The sequence below is a fragment of the Cebus imitator genome, unplaced genomic scaffold (genome assembly GCF_001604975.1).
Source record: "Cebus imitator isolate Cc_AM_T3 unplaced genomic scaffold, Cebus_imitator-1.0 Scaffold24, whole genome shotgun sequence".
NCBI classification, from domain to species: Eukaryota; Metazoa; Chordata; class Mammalia; order Primates; family Cebidae; genus Cebus; species Cebus imitator.
The window spans coordinates 15,070,759-15,086,474 of NW_016107339.1; the positions used below are offsets into that span (position 1 = coordinate 15,070,759).

Sequence of the window (15,716 nt, forward strand, 5' to 3'; positions counted from 1 at the left end):
AATAAACCTATTCTACTATTAATGTTAAAAGGAGCCTTTTATTTCAGGCTGAAATAGAAGGACATTAGATAGTAACTTAAAGCCATATGAAACAAAAAAGTACACAGCTAAAAGTAACTTCATAGGTAAATAGAAAAGCAAGTATTTGGGCAGGGGGTGGTTTGTAACTCCTCTTTTATTTTCTCTATTTAATGTAAAAGAAAATGCCCATCAACTGATGAATGGATAAACAACATGTAATCTATTCTGCAATGGACTATTATTTGACCGTAAAAGGAATAACGTACTGATACATGCTACAACTTGGATGAACCCTAACCTAAAAACATGTCAAATGAAAGAAGCCAGTCGCAAAAGGTCATATATTTTATGATTCCATTTGCATAAAATATTTAGAAGAAGGAAATCTAGAGAGACAGAAACTGGGTTAATGGTGCCAGGGGCTGGTGGCAGGGGAGAGTGGAAGGTGACTGCTTAACAGGTACAGAGTTTCCTTCCAGGGTGATGAAAATGCTCTGGAACTTGATAGGGATGATGGCTACATAACATTGTGAATCTACCAAATGTTACTGCATTGTACACTTAAATGGTTACAACGGTAGATTTTGTGTTTATGTGTATTTTGTCACAATAACAAAGAGGCTGATGAATATATTCCAAGTTTGCATGTGTTGGATACCCAGATTCCTGTTTGTAATAAAATTTTGGAAGTTTGGTGTCATTATTTCTTCAAATATTCTTTCTCCCTCCACACTTCTTTCCTCTCCCTTCTGGGGACTCCCAAACGCATATGCTTGATGTTGTCTCTCAGATCTCTTCTGTTGATTTTTCTTCATACTTTTTCCCTTCTGCTTCTCAAATGGGACAATTTCAATTGACCTATGTTCACATTTACTGATTCTTCATTCTGCATCCTGAAATCTGCCCTTGAATCCCTCCAGTGAATTTTCTATTTTGCTTCCTGTACATTTCAGCTCCAGAATTGCCATTTGGTTCCTTTTCACAATTTTTTCCTCTGTATTGATTTTCGCTCTTTAGTGAAATGTAGTTCTCCTGATTTTCTTTAGTTATTTCCTTCAGCCCTTTGACTGTGTTTATGACTGTTGATTTAAAGTCGTCTAGTAAGTCAGTCCAGTGCTTGGCATTTTTCAGGAACAATTTCTGTCCATTGCTTTTCCTGTGAAGGGGTCATACATTCATACATACATAACTCATGTTTTTTGAAGTTGAAAACTAGACATTTTCAATATTATAATGTGGTAACTGGAAATTACATTTTTCTAAACTATTTTTGTATAGACTGTGTTTTTATTGTGTGTGGTCACTGAAATCTCTGTTCAGTTAGCTCAGTGGTCTTCTAGTGTTTTGACAGAGATTTCCTTAAATGTCTTGAGCCAAAAAGGGAACAATTTCCAGTCTTTTCAACCAGTCTCTGGGTGTGTGGGGATCATGCCTTCATCAGTCAGTTGGGCCGTTTACAACTCTGCCTTTGCCTTTACTTCTTGCTTGTGTATTATAGACAGTCAGCTAGACGTGTGAACAAGGGACTACCTCACTAGTCATGTACAAGACTATCTAGATTCCTAGGAATACGGAAGCTTTCCCAAACCCTACTGTTTCTTGTGTCATCCCTCTTGTGGGGGGCTGGGCTCCTGGAGTTTTCTATGCCATCATGTTCTCTGATGTCACTCCCCTCAGCTGCTTTTGAACTGTGCTTATGCATCACAATTCCTGGCCTGAAATTGTCTTCAGGAAATGTTTTTACTTGGTAAACATTCATCAAATCTCTACCTTATCTTGGGTACTGCACTCCATGAATTGGAGTCTTAGAAAAAGAAATAAAACTTCCTCAGACCTCATGGATGGCACAGCCTAGGTAGGGATGGGAAGATGGATGAGGAAGTAATAATACAACAAAATATTAAGTACTTTACATAATTTTTTCATTTTAACTCTACATTATTAATATTTTATAATGACAATATTGATTTACATCTACCTATGATTACCAATTAATTTTTCTTCTGTCTTTCTTTCCTTCCTTCCTTTCTTTCTTTCTTTCTTTCTTTCTTTCTTTCTTTCTTTCTTTTCTCTTTTCTTTCTTTCTCTTTCTTTCTTCTCCTTGACTCACTCCCTTCCTCCTTCCCTCCCTCCCCCTCTCCTTCCTTCTTTCCTTCCTTCCCCTTCCTTCATTCCCTCCTTCCTTCCTTTTTTCCTTCCTTCCTTCCTTCCTCCCTCCTTTCTTCCCTCCCTCCCTCTCTCCCTCCTTCCTTCTCTCCCTCACTGCCTCCCTCCCCTCTTCCTATTCTTTCTTCTTTTCCTATATGTTTTATGACCTAAATATTCTTAAAGTAGGAAACTTGCCAATGTACCAACAGTCCTATTTATATTAAAATGTCCTTATTTTGCTCTTATTCTTGAAAGATGGATTTGCCAGCCACGAATTTCTGCTTTGACATTGCTCTTCCCTGAGCTCTTCAAGGGATGCTCTCTCTTCTGGTTGCTGTGGGTGATGAGGAGAAGTCAGCTACATGCTAATCCAGTTCCTTTTCAGATGATCTGTGTTTCTTCTGTGGCTACCTTTAAGATCATCATTTGTCTTTAGCATCTGACACTCCAGGGTAGCATGAGCAGATGTTGTTCTCTTTCCTTCACAGGATTAAACACACGTTTGCTTAATCTTTGATTATACTCTCTTTATGGAATGCTTCCTTTTATTTACTCTCTTTCCACCTTCTAAGAGTTTAACTAATGTTAAACGTTATTCAGCCACCATATTCACTGTGAAACTCAGATGAATAACCTCACAAATATATCCAAACCTTAAGCCTCAGAACTTTAAAATATGTTATCTTACAGAACAAAAGGGACTTGCAGATATGATTAAGGGTTTGGACTTTGTGATGGGAAGATTATTTTGGATTATCTGGGCAGGCCCAATCTGATCACAACTTCTTCTTCTTCTTTTTTTTTTTTTTGGTGGAGCTCTGATCACTATTTGAAAAACTTCTTTTTAAATTTTTATTATAAGTTCTGGGGTACATGTGTAGGGTGTGAAGGTTTGTTACATAGACAAATGTGTGCCATTATGGTTTGCTGCACCTATCAACCCATCACCTAGGTATTAAGCCCAGCATGCACAACCATTTTTCCTAACCCTCTCCTTCTCCCAGCCCACTCCATGACAGGCCCCACTGTGTGTTGTTCCCTCCCTGAGTCCATGTGTTCTCATTATTCAGCTCACACTTATAAGTGAGAACATGCGGCATTTTGTGTTTTGTATCTAAATTAGTTTGCTGAGGATAATGGCTTTCAGCTCCATCCATGTCCCTGCAAAGGACATGATTTCATTCCATTTTATGGCTGCACAGTATTCCATGGTGTATATGTACCATATTTTTCTTTATCCAGTCTATCATTGATGGGCATTTGGGTTGATTCCATGTCATCGTTATTGTAAATAGTGCTGCAATGAACATATGTGTGCATGTATCTTTGTAATACAATAATTTCTATTCCTTTGGGTATATACTCAGTAATGGGATTGCTGGGTCAAATGGCATTTCTGGTTCTCGATCTCTGAGGAATGGCCACATCAGCCTCCACAATGGTTGAACTAGTTTACAAACCCACCAGCAGTGTAAAGGCATTCCTATTTCTCTGCAAACTCGCTAGTATCTGCTATTTCTTGAATTTTTTTTTTTTTTTTTAATGGAGTCTCACTCTGTTACCCAGGCTGTAGTGCAGTGGCACCTTATCAGCTCGCTGCAACCTCCACCTCCTGGGTTCAAGGAATTCTCCTGTCTCAGCCTCCTGAGTAGCTGGGATAACAGGCACCTACCACTATGTCCAGATAAATTTTTTGTATTTTTAGTAGAGATGGGGTTTCACCATGTTGGCCAGGCTGGTCTCGAACTCTTGACCTCAGGTGATCCACTCGCCTCGACTTCCCAAAGTGCTGAGATTACAGGTATGAGTCACTGTGCCCAGCCTGTTTCTTGACTTTTTAATAATCTCCATTATGGCTGGCATGAGATGGTATCTTATTGTGGTTTTGATTTGCATTTCTCTAATAATCAGTGATGTGGAGCTTTTTTTCATATGTTTGTTTGCTATGTAAATGTCTTCTGAGAACTGTCTGTTCATGTCCTTTGCCCACTTTTTAATGGGGTTGTTTGTTTTTTGTTAATTTATTTAAGCTCCTTGGAGATTCTGGATATTAGACCATTGTCAAAGGGATAGATTGCAAACATTTTCTCCCACTTTGTAGGTTTAATCTGATAGTAGTTTCTTTTGATGTACAGAAGCTTTTTAGTTTAATCAGATCCCATTTGCCAATTTTGGCTTTTGTTGCAATTGCTTTTGACTTTTTCATCATGACATATTTGACTGTTCCTGTGTCTTGAATGTTATTGCCTAGATTTTCTTCTAAGGTTTTTATAGTTTTGGGTTTTACATTTGTGTCTTCAATCCATCTTAGTTAATTTTTGTATATGGTGTAAGGAGGGGTACAGTTTTAATTTTTCTGCATATGGCTAGCCAGTTCTCCCAGCATCATTTCTTAAATAAGGAATCTTTTCCCAGTTGCTTGTTTTGGTTTGTTGAAGATCACATAGCTGTAGATGTGGAATCTTCTTTCTGAGTTCTCTATTTTGCTCTCTTGGTCTATGTGTCTGTTTTTGTACCAGTACCATGCTGTTTTGGTTACTGTAGCCTTGTAGTATAGCTTGAAGTAGAGTAGCATGATGCCTCCAGCTCTGTTCTTTTCGCTTAGGATTGTCTTGGCTATACAATATTTTTTTGGTTCCATATGAATTTTAAAAGAGTTCCCTCTAATTCTGTGAAAAATGTCAATGGTAGTTTAATGAGATTAGCATTGAATCTATAAATTACTTTAGGCAGTATGGCCATTTTCGAGATATTGATTCTTCCTATCCATAAGCCTGGAGCGTTTTTTTGTGTCCTCTCTGATTTCCTTGAGCTTCAAGGACCTGCTCAAGGGGCCCCTCAATTCCCTTGTTAGCTGTATTCCTAGGCATCTTATCCTGTTTGTAGCAATTGTGAATAGGAGTTTTTCATGACTTGACTCTCTCCTTGTCTATTGTTGGTGTATAGGTGTGCTTGTGACTTTTGCACATTGATTTTGTATCCTAAGACTTTACTGAAGTTTCTTATCAGCTTAAGAAGCTTTTCAGCTGAGACAGTGGGGTTTTCCAGTTATAGTATCATGTCATTTGCAAACAAACGTATTGATTTCCTCTCTTCCTATTTGAATATCCTTTCTTTCTCTTATCTGATTGCCCCACCAGAACTTCCAATACTATATTGAATAGGAGTGGTGAGAGAGGGCATCCTTGTCTTGTGCTGGTGTTAAAGGGGAATGCTTTCAGCTTTTGCCCATTCTGTATGATATTGGTTGTGGGTTTGTCCTAGATGGTCTTTATTATTTTGAAATATGTTCCTTCAATACCTAGTTTATTGAGAGTTAAAATATAGCAGGCTTCATGAATTTGTGTGTCACCCTTGTGCAGAGGCCATGCTGATCTTCTCTGTATTGCTCCAGTTTTAATCTATGTGCTGCCAAAGCGAGCACATATCGCAAGTTATTAAAAGTGGAGATAACTGAAGAAATGTGGGTGAGAGGGAGTGTTGGATTTCATCTGTAGTAGTTTCCACATCTAGTGAAATGTGATCACCTCTGTCTGTTATTTTTTAATTAAGTGGTAAAATGCATTACAGAGTTGAAGTTTAAATATTCTTCTATTCTTGGGATACATAGCCTGGGCAGGATATTTAATTTGCTTATAGCTCATTGGTGGACACAGTCTACAACTATTTTTCTCAGTATTTTTACATCTAATTACTTAGAAGTGATTATCCTATCATGCTTTTCTCTTATGTATTCCCTAGCTGGCTTTAGAATCTATGCGATTTATGCATAAACAATAATGAGTTCACTGGCTTTCTCTGTGTTTCCTCATTCTCTTGAATATTATGCATAAGTTCAGTAACCTTCTTCGAAGTTTTGGCAGAATTTATCTGTAAAACATTCTGGATATGCCTGAAGGGAAATAAAGTTTTACAGCCATTTTAACTTCTTTTTCTTGTAGTAAGTCCTTCCCATTGACATTATCTTAGTCATAGTTTCACAATTACTTAAACCTCTACTGTATCTTTAGTGGAATATTTATCTGTCATAATGCTATTTTATTCTTAATTACCACTGCCTGTTTAATTTTTCTGTCCAAAGAAACAGCTGGGCAGCTTTTGGCAGGCTGGGCCCTCAACAGTGGCAGTTGCCAGGTCAGCCTTGGTAAGTGGTGAGTTCATTGCTGTGCCCATGCAGTGTCCGTCCCAGTCACCACAGCCACTTTGTCCATAAGCAAGCCCTGTGTGGCTGAGTGGTGTTATCCATCAAGCCATCTTGCCCACCTGATTACAGGGAGCCCCAGCCCCTTAAAGGCCCTCTAGAAGGCATCCACACACAACCACTATCTTCACACACTCTGACTATATCAAGAGGCCTATGTGTATCTCTCATCTCCACCTCCTAATTTTGCAACTCTTTTTCCCAAGTTCGTGGCTGGCCAGCCAAGCCATGAGCCACTGCCCATGACGCATTCATTCATGCACTACTGGGGCATCATTTCACATCCTCCACCCCGCTTGGGCTTGTTTGGGTTTTGATTCCTAGTTCCTGGCTCGACAGCCATTTCCAAAGGTGTTCTGGTGTCAGCTCCCAAACCTACAGCTCTTGTTGTAGATTCTCCTCTTCATATGTATTTATTTCCTGGAATTAAAAAAAATTGCACTAATTTTTTCAATACAGAATTTCCAAGGATGTGAAGTAGGAGTGATTCTTCTTACTGTAGATAGAATTGTTTCAAAACTTCAGAAATGTATATTTGAGTGAAGGACAGCATGCATGGAGAAAGGAGGACAATCCACAAGCGGGCAGTGGATTTTCACAAAGTGAACACTCGTGCAAACAACACCCACATCAAGTACAGCAATCACAGCCTCCCGGAAACACTTTTGGGTGTTTAATAATATTATGTATAAGTTCAAAGGGTGGTTTCTGTATAAACCACCCTTCCCTACCCTAGACTAGCCATCGTTGGTTCCTAATACAGATTAGTTCTGCCAATTCTAGTTAAATGGCATTAGACAGTCACCATCATGCCCCTGGGTCTCATCATCTCGCTGTGTGTGGCTGCAGCCTATTCACTGCCATGGCTGTCCAAAGCTCCACTTTATAAATAGCTCATGCTACTTTCCCCTTCACTGCTGTATCTAGATTTTACAAATCATGCTGGCATGAATAATGTTTTCATAAATTTTGGCACACACATGAATTTCAATTGGTTGATAACTAACAGTGCAATTGCTGGGTCATAGATGAGTAGATGCTTGGCTTAGTCTCTCAAACAAGTTTCTAGTAGTAAACAGTAGAGGAGGGTAAATACCTTAGTTTAGAAATTATTCAGATAATAAATGAGGAAGGAATGAGAGACTGAGACTATAATAACTCTTTTGCAACCCATAGGAATTAACAGATTTAACAATTGAACAGCAGTGGCAATTAACAACACAATAAAAGAAAAACTAATGTGAGGTTCTTCCTCTTGTTGGAAGAATACAATACGGTACTATCAAACAAGTCCAAGTGAAATAGAAGTGAAGCTTGACTCTAAGCTAACCTCCATAGCCAATTACCAATTTAGAGGCAATACAGATCATAGAAATACATATTAAACTGCACCTTGGGAGCAATCAGCAAAATGCACACTATAAGAAGCTTTACCACACAATATACATTTCAAGGAGAATCGATAGAATAAAAGCGTACAAAAGCATATTTCTTTTTTTTAATAGACAAAACCTTTACATTTTCTTACTGCATTTATACAATCACACAATAAGCAAAATTGAGTCCTTACTAAGCAAACATTTTTGCATATACTGCCTTCTCTTTATCTTTCTGTGCCTTTATCTTTTGTTTGACTTTCAGCAATTCTGCCTGCATAGCTTTATCTTCTGGTGCCATCTCCTGAGCTTTTTTAAGATCAGCCAATGCTTGATCATATTCTTCTAATCCTTGCCATCCTTGAGCTCTTCGGTACAATGCTTTGGTATTTGATGGGTCTATTTCAAGAGCCTCCAAACAACTGTCAGTTGCTTCCTGCCAATTTGACATCTTCAGTTTGCAAGCACCAATATTTAGTACACAGCTTAAAGCTATAGGGTGCAGCTTGGCTCTATCTGCAGTCTTGGCAACAGCCTTTGAACTGTCAACATATCTAAAACTTCTGCATATTTTTAAATGGCCATCTCCCAGTTCTGGGATTTGAAAAAAGTATTTCCAATGTTTTTTAAGTCTTCTGATTTTAATAAAATTTTATCTACGTCTTTTAAATCTATATCCTCATCCTCAGGGAAATCTGGATGACTGTCGCCAGAGCCATCTTTTGGGAATATTCCCCAATCATCTCCTTCCTTCAATTCTCCACATTCTGCAATAATTCACAATTTGGCAGGTTTTTCACCTTTCACTTCTATGTTTTCCAATATCCTTGCCACTCCTATTCCTTTAATTACTTGGCCAAACACCACATGTTTCCCATCCAAATGAGGGGTTGGAACTGTTGTGATAAAAAACTGAGAACCATTTGTTTTGGGGCCTGCATTTGCCATGCTCAGTAAACCCTCCCGATCATGCTTATAATGGAAATTTTCATCTTCAAAATTTTAACCGTAAATACTTTCTCCACCTGTCCCATTCTGATTTGAGAAGTCTCCACCCTGGATCATAAATTTCTTAATAATTCGATGAAAAGGCATCCTTTGAAATGGAGAGGTTTTCCAGTCGTGGGTCCAATGCCTTTTTCTTCTGTACACAGTGCACGAAAATTTTCCGCAGTTTTGGGTACGATATCTGCAAACAATTCTAAGACAATTCCACCCACTCGCTCCCCTCCGATGTCCACTTCAAAGAAGACTCGAGGGTTACTGGGGTTGGAGGGCTTGGCTTGGGGGAACGGGTGCGACATCTCGACTTGCAGACAGGTTTGCACGCAGGATTCGGGAACCTTGTGGCAGCCCGGCAGCTCAAACTCTCACAAAAGCATATTTCTAAAGGTAAAACTTCTAGGTGTGCGTGCAGCTCACATCACCAGAGGCAATATGCAGGTCTACTCCTTGACTTCTGAAAGAACCTGATAGGACACAGCTAAGGGGAAGCCTTCTCTGCCATCTGCAGGCTCTTGGCCATCAGTGTAAAGGGAGCAGGTCCTCACCTCTCCACAGGTGCCTTCACGGCAAGAGCCTCCTCTCTGCATGAGGAGTAAGGATTGGCCCTTCCCCTGAATACAGTGACATGGATTTCATCAAAGGTGGAGATGACACCATTAATCCCCCAGCAACCTCACGCTTCTTTTGCTTTACAAGAAAGATGACTCAGCCTGGTGACCAGTGAAAAAATCCCAGGTGCATAGAAAGAAAAGGTGGATCTCAAGGCTGTGCGTGATCTGCAAAAGGAAGCGTATGGATGACCAGGTGGCACTGCTTTGCTGCTCCTGCTCCCAGGAGGTGGATGGCCAGGATGAGTTTTAAGGTGAAGAGAGAGATGTCATTGCTCATCCTCCAGGTTCCAAGTAAAAACCTTCCAGCCCAGCCCTTCTCGTTGTCCCTGAATCTTCAATGCTAATTAGGATTATCTCCTTCTCACCTCCCTGGACTTGGCTCTTTAACACTGAAAAATGGATGTGATTTCTAGTCTCAGCATGTCCTGGTTTATTGTGCTGCCAGTAAAATAAAATCAAAATACACATTGACTAAATAAGAAATGAAATAACCCATAGTGAGCAAAGGTTTACAGTATATATTTTTGAGTCAATATTTTACCCTGTGGCCTGGGCTGGAGTACAGTGGTGTGATCATAGCTTACTGCAGCCTTGAATTTATGAGCTCAAGTGATCTTCCCACCTCAGCCTCCCTAATACATGAAAATACAAGTGCCCACCACCATGCCCAGCTAAGTTTACTTATTCTTAATATTTTTTTAGAGACGAGGGACTCACCATGTTGTCCAAGCTGGTCTTCAACTTCTGATCTCAAGCAATCATCTTGCCTTAGCATCCTGAATTGCTGGGATTACAGGCGTGAGCTGTCATGCCAAGCTTGTAATGTACTGACACCATCATGGTTTCCTTCTCCACATGTGGACACAGCAGCAGACACCTCTTGTCTCTTGGGTCAGGACACTGGGTAGAGTGAAATAGCAAGGCAACAGAGTCACTGCAGAAAGCGCCCATGTGGAAGAGGTCCATCAGGGAGGGCCAGATGTCCCAGGGCCATCATATTTAGGGGTAACTCCACTTCCAGGACTGTTCTTTAATTACTTTTGTATTCACTATAGTTCTGAAATCGTCGGATGATGAGACTCAAGATTGGCGAGGTGTTTTTTTTTTTTTTTTGAAAAAACCATCTGTGAGATTTGTTGATCTTTTGAATGATTTTTTGTGTCTCAATTTCCTTCAGAACTTAACTAATTCTTAACAGTTCATGGCCCACTTTCAGTTAATAATATACTAGTGACCATAAATACAAAAATCTTGCAACCATCTATCCTCTATGAAACGTCCATCTTTTATGTTATAGATATTATACGTAATATACTCTATATAGGTTATAAGTCTCACAAGAAAAAACTTGGACATTCCAAGTCTTTGCTGTTGTGACTAGTGCTGCAATGAACATATGTGTACATGTAAGACATGCACTTTCTTTTTTACTTATTTTATTCTATTTTACTTTAAGATTCAGAATACATGTGCAGGATGTGCAGGTTTGTTATATACATGCTGTCCGCCATGGTGGTTTGCTGCACCTATAGACCCGTCCTCTAAATTTCCTCCCCTCGTTTGCCACTCTCAACAGGTTCTGGTGTATGTTGTTTCCCTCCCTGTGTCCATGTGTTCTCATTGTTCAGCTCCTCCTCCTTTCATTTACACATAATAAAATTTACCAGTTTTATCTGTGCTTTTTGGTGAATATTGGTAATTATTTGTAGTCGTTTAAGTACCACACTGGTCAGTAGAGAAACACCACATGCGAAGAACTCCCTGCTAGGCTGATCCACTGCTTTAGAGTCCTTTCCCCTGCTCCTTTTCCTCACCTTCTGCTTCCCCAGCCCTTCTCTCTGCCCCTCTCCTCCCTCCTTTCTCCTTAGTTCCCACCACCCAGTCACTCCAGAATTGTGGCACTGTAGAGAACAGTTTCTTTTCCCTAAAAACTTTCTCTATGCCCCTTTCTATTTAATCCTTGCCTCCCACCCCCAGCCCTTCCCTCCACTCAACCACTGCTCTGCTTTCTGTCACTGCATTAGTGAAATTTCTAGAATTTCATGGACATGCAATCATATGTGATGTAGTCCTTTGTTTGGTCTCTCACTCAGCATAACAGTGTTTGAGATGATGCCATTCATTCATTTTTGTTGCTGAGCAGCTGCTGAGTATTGCTGGAATCCCAGTTTATTCATTGGTTTCTCTATTCTCCAGTTGATAGACATGTGGATTACTCCAGTTAGGCTGTGTTACTAATGAAGCCACTATAAGTAACTGTTCACAAATGTGGCCTTACACTTTTATTTCTTTTGGATAAATACATATTTGTGGAATTGCTGGGTCATGTGGTAATGGATGGGCAGCTGTGTAAGAAATTGCCAAACTGCTTTACAAATCAGCTGCAACATTTTTTGCATTCATACCAGCAATACAGACATTGGTATTTGTTCCATATTCTTGCCAGTATTTAGACTTATCATATGTCTTTTTAACTTTATCTATTCTAGGGGATGTGTGGTGGTTTCTGATTGTGGTTTTTACTTTCACTTCTTTGATGACCAGTATTGTTTGCTGTCTTTTCATGCTCACCTAAGTGGATTATTACATATATTTTCTGAACTATTTTGCAAATTCCATAATTAATTCCAGAGACTTTTTCAGAATTTCCTAGTGTTTTCTGCATGTGCAATGAAGCTGGTGACAAAGACATATTTCCTCCTTTCCTGTCTGTTGATCTTTTTCCTTTTAAAATTATTTTTACTTGGTAGAGATGAGGTCTCACTATCAGGCTGGTCTCAAACTCCTGAACTTAAATGATCCTCCCACTTCAGCCTCCCAAAATGTAGGGATTACAAGTGTGAACCATCATGCCTGGTTCTTCTATTGGTCTTTTATTTCATTTTCTTGCCATGTTGCACTGGTTAGGATGCCTGTTAGGTGTTTAAACAAGAATGATGAAAGCACTCGTGGGAATGTAAACTAGTTCAACCATAGTGGAGGACAGTGTGGCCATCCCTCAAAGATCTAGAACCAGAAACTATTTGACCCAGCAATTTAATTACTGGATATACCCAAAGGAATATAAATCATTCTACTATAAAAACACATGCACATGTATGTTTACTGCAGCACTATTTACAGTAGCAAAGATATGGAACCAACCCAAATACCTATCAATGATAGACTGAATAAAGAAAAAGTGGTACATATGTACCATGGAATACTACATAGCCATAAAAAGAAATGAGTTCATGTCCTTTGCAGAGACGTGGAAGAAGTGTGAAGCCATCATCCTCAGCAAACTAACATGAGAAAAGAAAACCAAACACCACATGCTCTCACTCCTAAGTGGGAGTGGGGGGAAGAAGGCAAATAAACACATTTTTAGATCATCCAAACCATAAAATTCATTTCCTAGGGGTCCTGTACTACATGTAATTTTAAAGGCAGTTCTTCAAGCTGAAGAGAAATGATACTAGATGTGACCCAGATACACAAAAAGGAACAATTAACAACAGAAATGATGCACACACACATATCACACACACACTCATTTTCTTAATTTCCTAAAGACATATGGCTGCTTGTCTAAAACAAAAACTATTACACTGTATTGTTGAGTTTATATTGTATATTGGTGTAATATATACAACAATAACAGCACAATAGTAGGCTAAATGAAACTTTACTGTTACAAGTGTCCTTTATTTTGCTGGATGCAGTTTAATATTACCTGAACTTCACTGTGAAAAGTCAAGGAATTGGGTTTCCATTCTTACAACAATAAAACGTAAGTGTAAAGAAATATAGCTAAAAGCCACTAGGAGAATTAAAACCATAACCTAAAAAATGTGTACTTGACACATAAGAAAGTGGCAAAGAAGGAACAGAAACATAAAGATATGAGACAAATTGAAAGCATATAGAAAATGGTAGACGTTTTCTTTTTTTTTGGTACCAAATATTTTTGTTTGAAGGAATGGTACAAAGAACTTAAGTAGATGTTTTGGTAGAACTTATAGAAAAGGTAAAGGAAACCCCAATATGCATGCACTGCCTTGGTGACCAAGGAAGTCACCCAGTGGCTGTGGGGAAATTAGCCTAAGGCTTAGCTTTCATTATCACTGTCTCTCAGGGTGTGCTTGTCAAAGAGATATTCTGCCAAGCCAGATTGGGGTGCTCCCATCCTGCGCAAGTTCGTCACGTGGCCACCCAATTCTTTGATGGATTTCACCTGCTCATTCAGGTAATGTGTCTCAATGAAGTCACACAAATGGGGGTCATTTTTGTCAGTGGCCAGTTTGTGCAGTTCCAGTAGTGACTGATTCACCTTTTTTTCCAAATGTAATGCACACTCCATCGCGTTCAGCCCGCTCTCCCAGTCATCATGGTCTGGTTTCTTGATATCCTGAAGGAAGATGCGGCCACCTCGTTGGTTCTGCAGCTTCATCAGTTTCTCCACACGTTCCCTCTCTTCATGAGATTGGTGAAGAAAGTACTTGGCAAAGTTCTTCAAAGCCACATCATAGCGGTCAAAGTAGTAAGACATGGACAGATAAACATAGGAGGCGTAGATCTCCAGGTTGTTCTGGCGGTTGATGGCGGCCTCTGAGTCCTGGTGGTAGTTCTGGCGCACCTGCGAAGGTGATGCGGTCGGTGGTCACGGCGGCTGCTCAGCGCTGGAGAGGCGGCGGGGCCTTGGAGCGGTCCGAGGGCGCGGTGTGGAGGTGACAGAGGGCTGGCTGTGGGCGGCGGGCTGGACTAGCGCCGGGTTCCGTCCAAGCACTGTTGAAGCAGGAAACCGCGGCTGACTCTCGACGAAGAATGTCTCGACTTTTTCACTCACAATGGTAGAATCCAACCATTTTAAGTGAAGAAATGACACGAGTCACATTACCAGGACTGCTGAGCACTGTGGGGAGAACAGACATGGGCAGGAAGTGAGGGACAGTGTCAGTGCCACAATTCAGGAGTGACAGGGTGGTGGGGACTAAGGGGAGGGGTGGGTGTGAGGGATGAGAGGGGCAGAGAGAAGGGCTGGAGAAGCAGGAGGTGAGGAAAAGGAGCAGGGGAAAGAATTCTAAAGCAGCGGAAGAGCCTAGCAGGGGGTTCTTTGCATTCGATATTTAATACATTTTGTGGGACTGCCTAAAAACGAATAGTCTCCTTAAGATTAAAAAAAAGGGTTACAAAAATGTTCAATGTCCAAATAAAATATGCACACTGCTTAGATGTGCATAATGAAAACGGGCAGCGATGGGGCCTCAGCGAAGAGCATTGGGACTGCATGGAGCACTTGCAACTCTGAGTGATGACTGCAGGCTCCCGGTTTAATACACAGTAACAAACATGCTTCTTTGTATTCAGGAGATGTTCTCGGCTCACACAGCGAAACTTGGACTAGTGAATGAAGATAATTTTAAATGTTACAACCCACAGTCACAGATCCATAGTCTGGGAAAGTAAAACTCAGGAGCTTAGAGAGTTTAATTGTAGCTCCATTTTGACACAGGTCTTTTACAGATTGGAATTCTAATCGTTCAGGGATTACCAATATTGTGCTACCTACTGTATTAATAAACAAAAAGGAAACTGGTCTCTATGAGAATCTCTATCTGGTGCCTTCAGACAAAACTTCACCAGGTTTAGAGAAAACCCCTGTCTCTACACGTCCATTCCCCGGGCGAGCTCACTCTCTGGCATCAAGTTCCCCGTGGTGAGTTTCCTCGTACAAGAATCCAAGTGGAGAGGTAAGGAGTGGGAGGCAGAGAGTCCAGTTCAGGGAGGGGGATTCCAGGACGAGAAGTGAAGGGGAAGGGGCTGGGCGTAGCCTGGGGGGGTCTCTCCCTGGTTTCCACAGACAGATCCTTGGCCAGGACTCGGGCAGTCAGTGTGACAAAGAGGCTTGGTGTAGGAGAAGAGGGATCAGGACAAAGTCTCAGGTCCCGGGCGTGGCTCTCAGGGTTTCAGGCACTGAGAGCCGTGTCTGCACTGGGGACGCGCAGCCTTGGGGATTCCCCACAAGTGACACAACGAGTTTCACTTTTAGCAGTGTCGGGTCCTTCCTCCTGGATACTCGTGACGCATCCCAGTTCCCACTCCCATTGGGTGCCGGGTTTCTAGAGAAGCCAATCAGCGTCGCCGCGGTCCCGGTTCTAAAGTCCCCAGTCACCCACCGAGACTCAGCTTCTCCCCAGAGGCCGAAGATGGCGGTCATGGCGCCCCGAACCCTCCTCCTGCTGCTCTCGGGGGCCCTGGCCCTGACCCAGACCCTGGAGGGTGAGTGTGGCGTCAGGAGGGAAACTGCCTCTGCGGGGAGGAGGGAGAGGTCCGTTTGCGGGGCGCAGGACCGGGGAGCCGCGCCGGGAGAAG

At 41.1% G+C, this 15,716-nt stretch overlaps 2 protein-coding genes, 1 non-coding gene and 1 pseudogene across 13 annotated transcripts in view; 1 reads left to right on the forward strand and 3 right to left on the reverse strand.

The window, feature by feature from the left end:
• Nucleotides 1-5,486: 5,486 nt before the first annotated feature.
• LOC119470214 lies at nt 5,487-5,593 on the reverse strand. Its single transcript, XR_005199103.1, has one exon. It is a non-coding gene; the product is annotated as a U6 spliceosomal RNA (small nuclear RNA).
• Nucleotides 5,594-7,883: 2,290 nt separating this feature from the next.
• LOC108300115 lies at nt 7,884-9,058 on the reverse strand (annotated as a pseudogene).
• A 4,230-nt stretch (nt 9,059-13,288) lies between these two features.
• LOC108300117 (ferritin heavy chain-like) lies at nt 13,289-14,008 on the reverse strand. Its single transcript, XM_037736375.1, has one exon. The coding sequence runs from the start codon at nt 13,891-13,893 to the stop codon at nt 13,453-13,455; it is 441 nt and encodes a 146-aa protein (XP_037592303.1). The 5' UTR covers nt 13,894-14,008; the 3' UTR covers nt 13,289-13,452.
• A 1,419-nt stretch (nt 14,009-15,427) lies between these two features.
• The window catches only part of LOC108300114 (class I histocompatibility antigen, Gogo-C*0101/C*0102 alpha chain-like), a 146,390-nt gene continuing 146,101 nt past the window's right edge, over nt 15,428-15,716 (forward strand). For 10 of the 11 annotated variants that reach the window (XM_037736367.1, XM_037736368.1, XM_037736371.1 and 7 more), the window contains exon 1: nt 15,452-15,623. In XM_037736367.1, coding sequence (XP_037592295.1) covers nt 15,551-15,623 — 73 coding nt within the window. In that variant the 5' untranslated portion in view covers nt 15,452-15,550. Of the gene's footprint in view, nt 15,624-15,716 lie in introns of all 11 variants that reach the window. The other variant, XM_037736373.1, reaches the window with a different exon arrangement.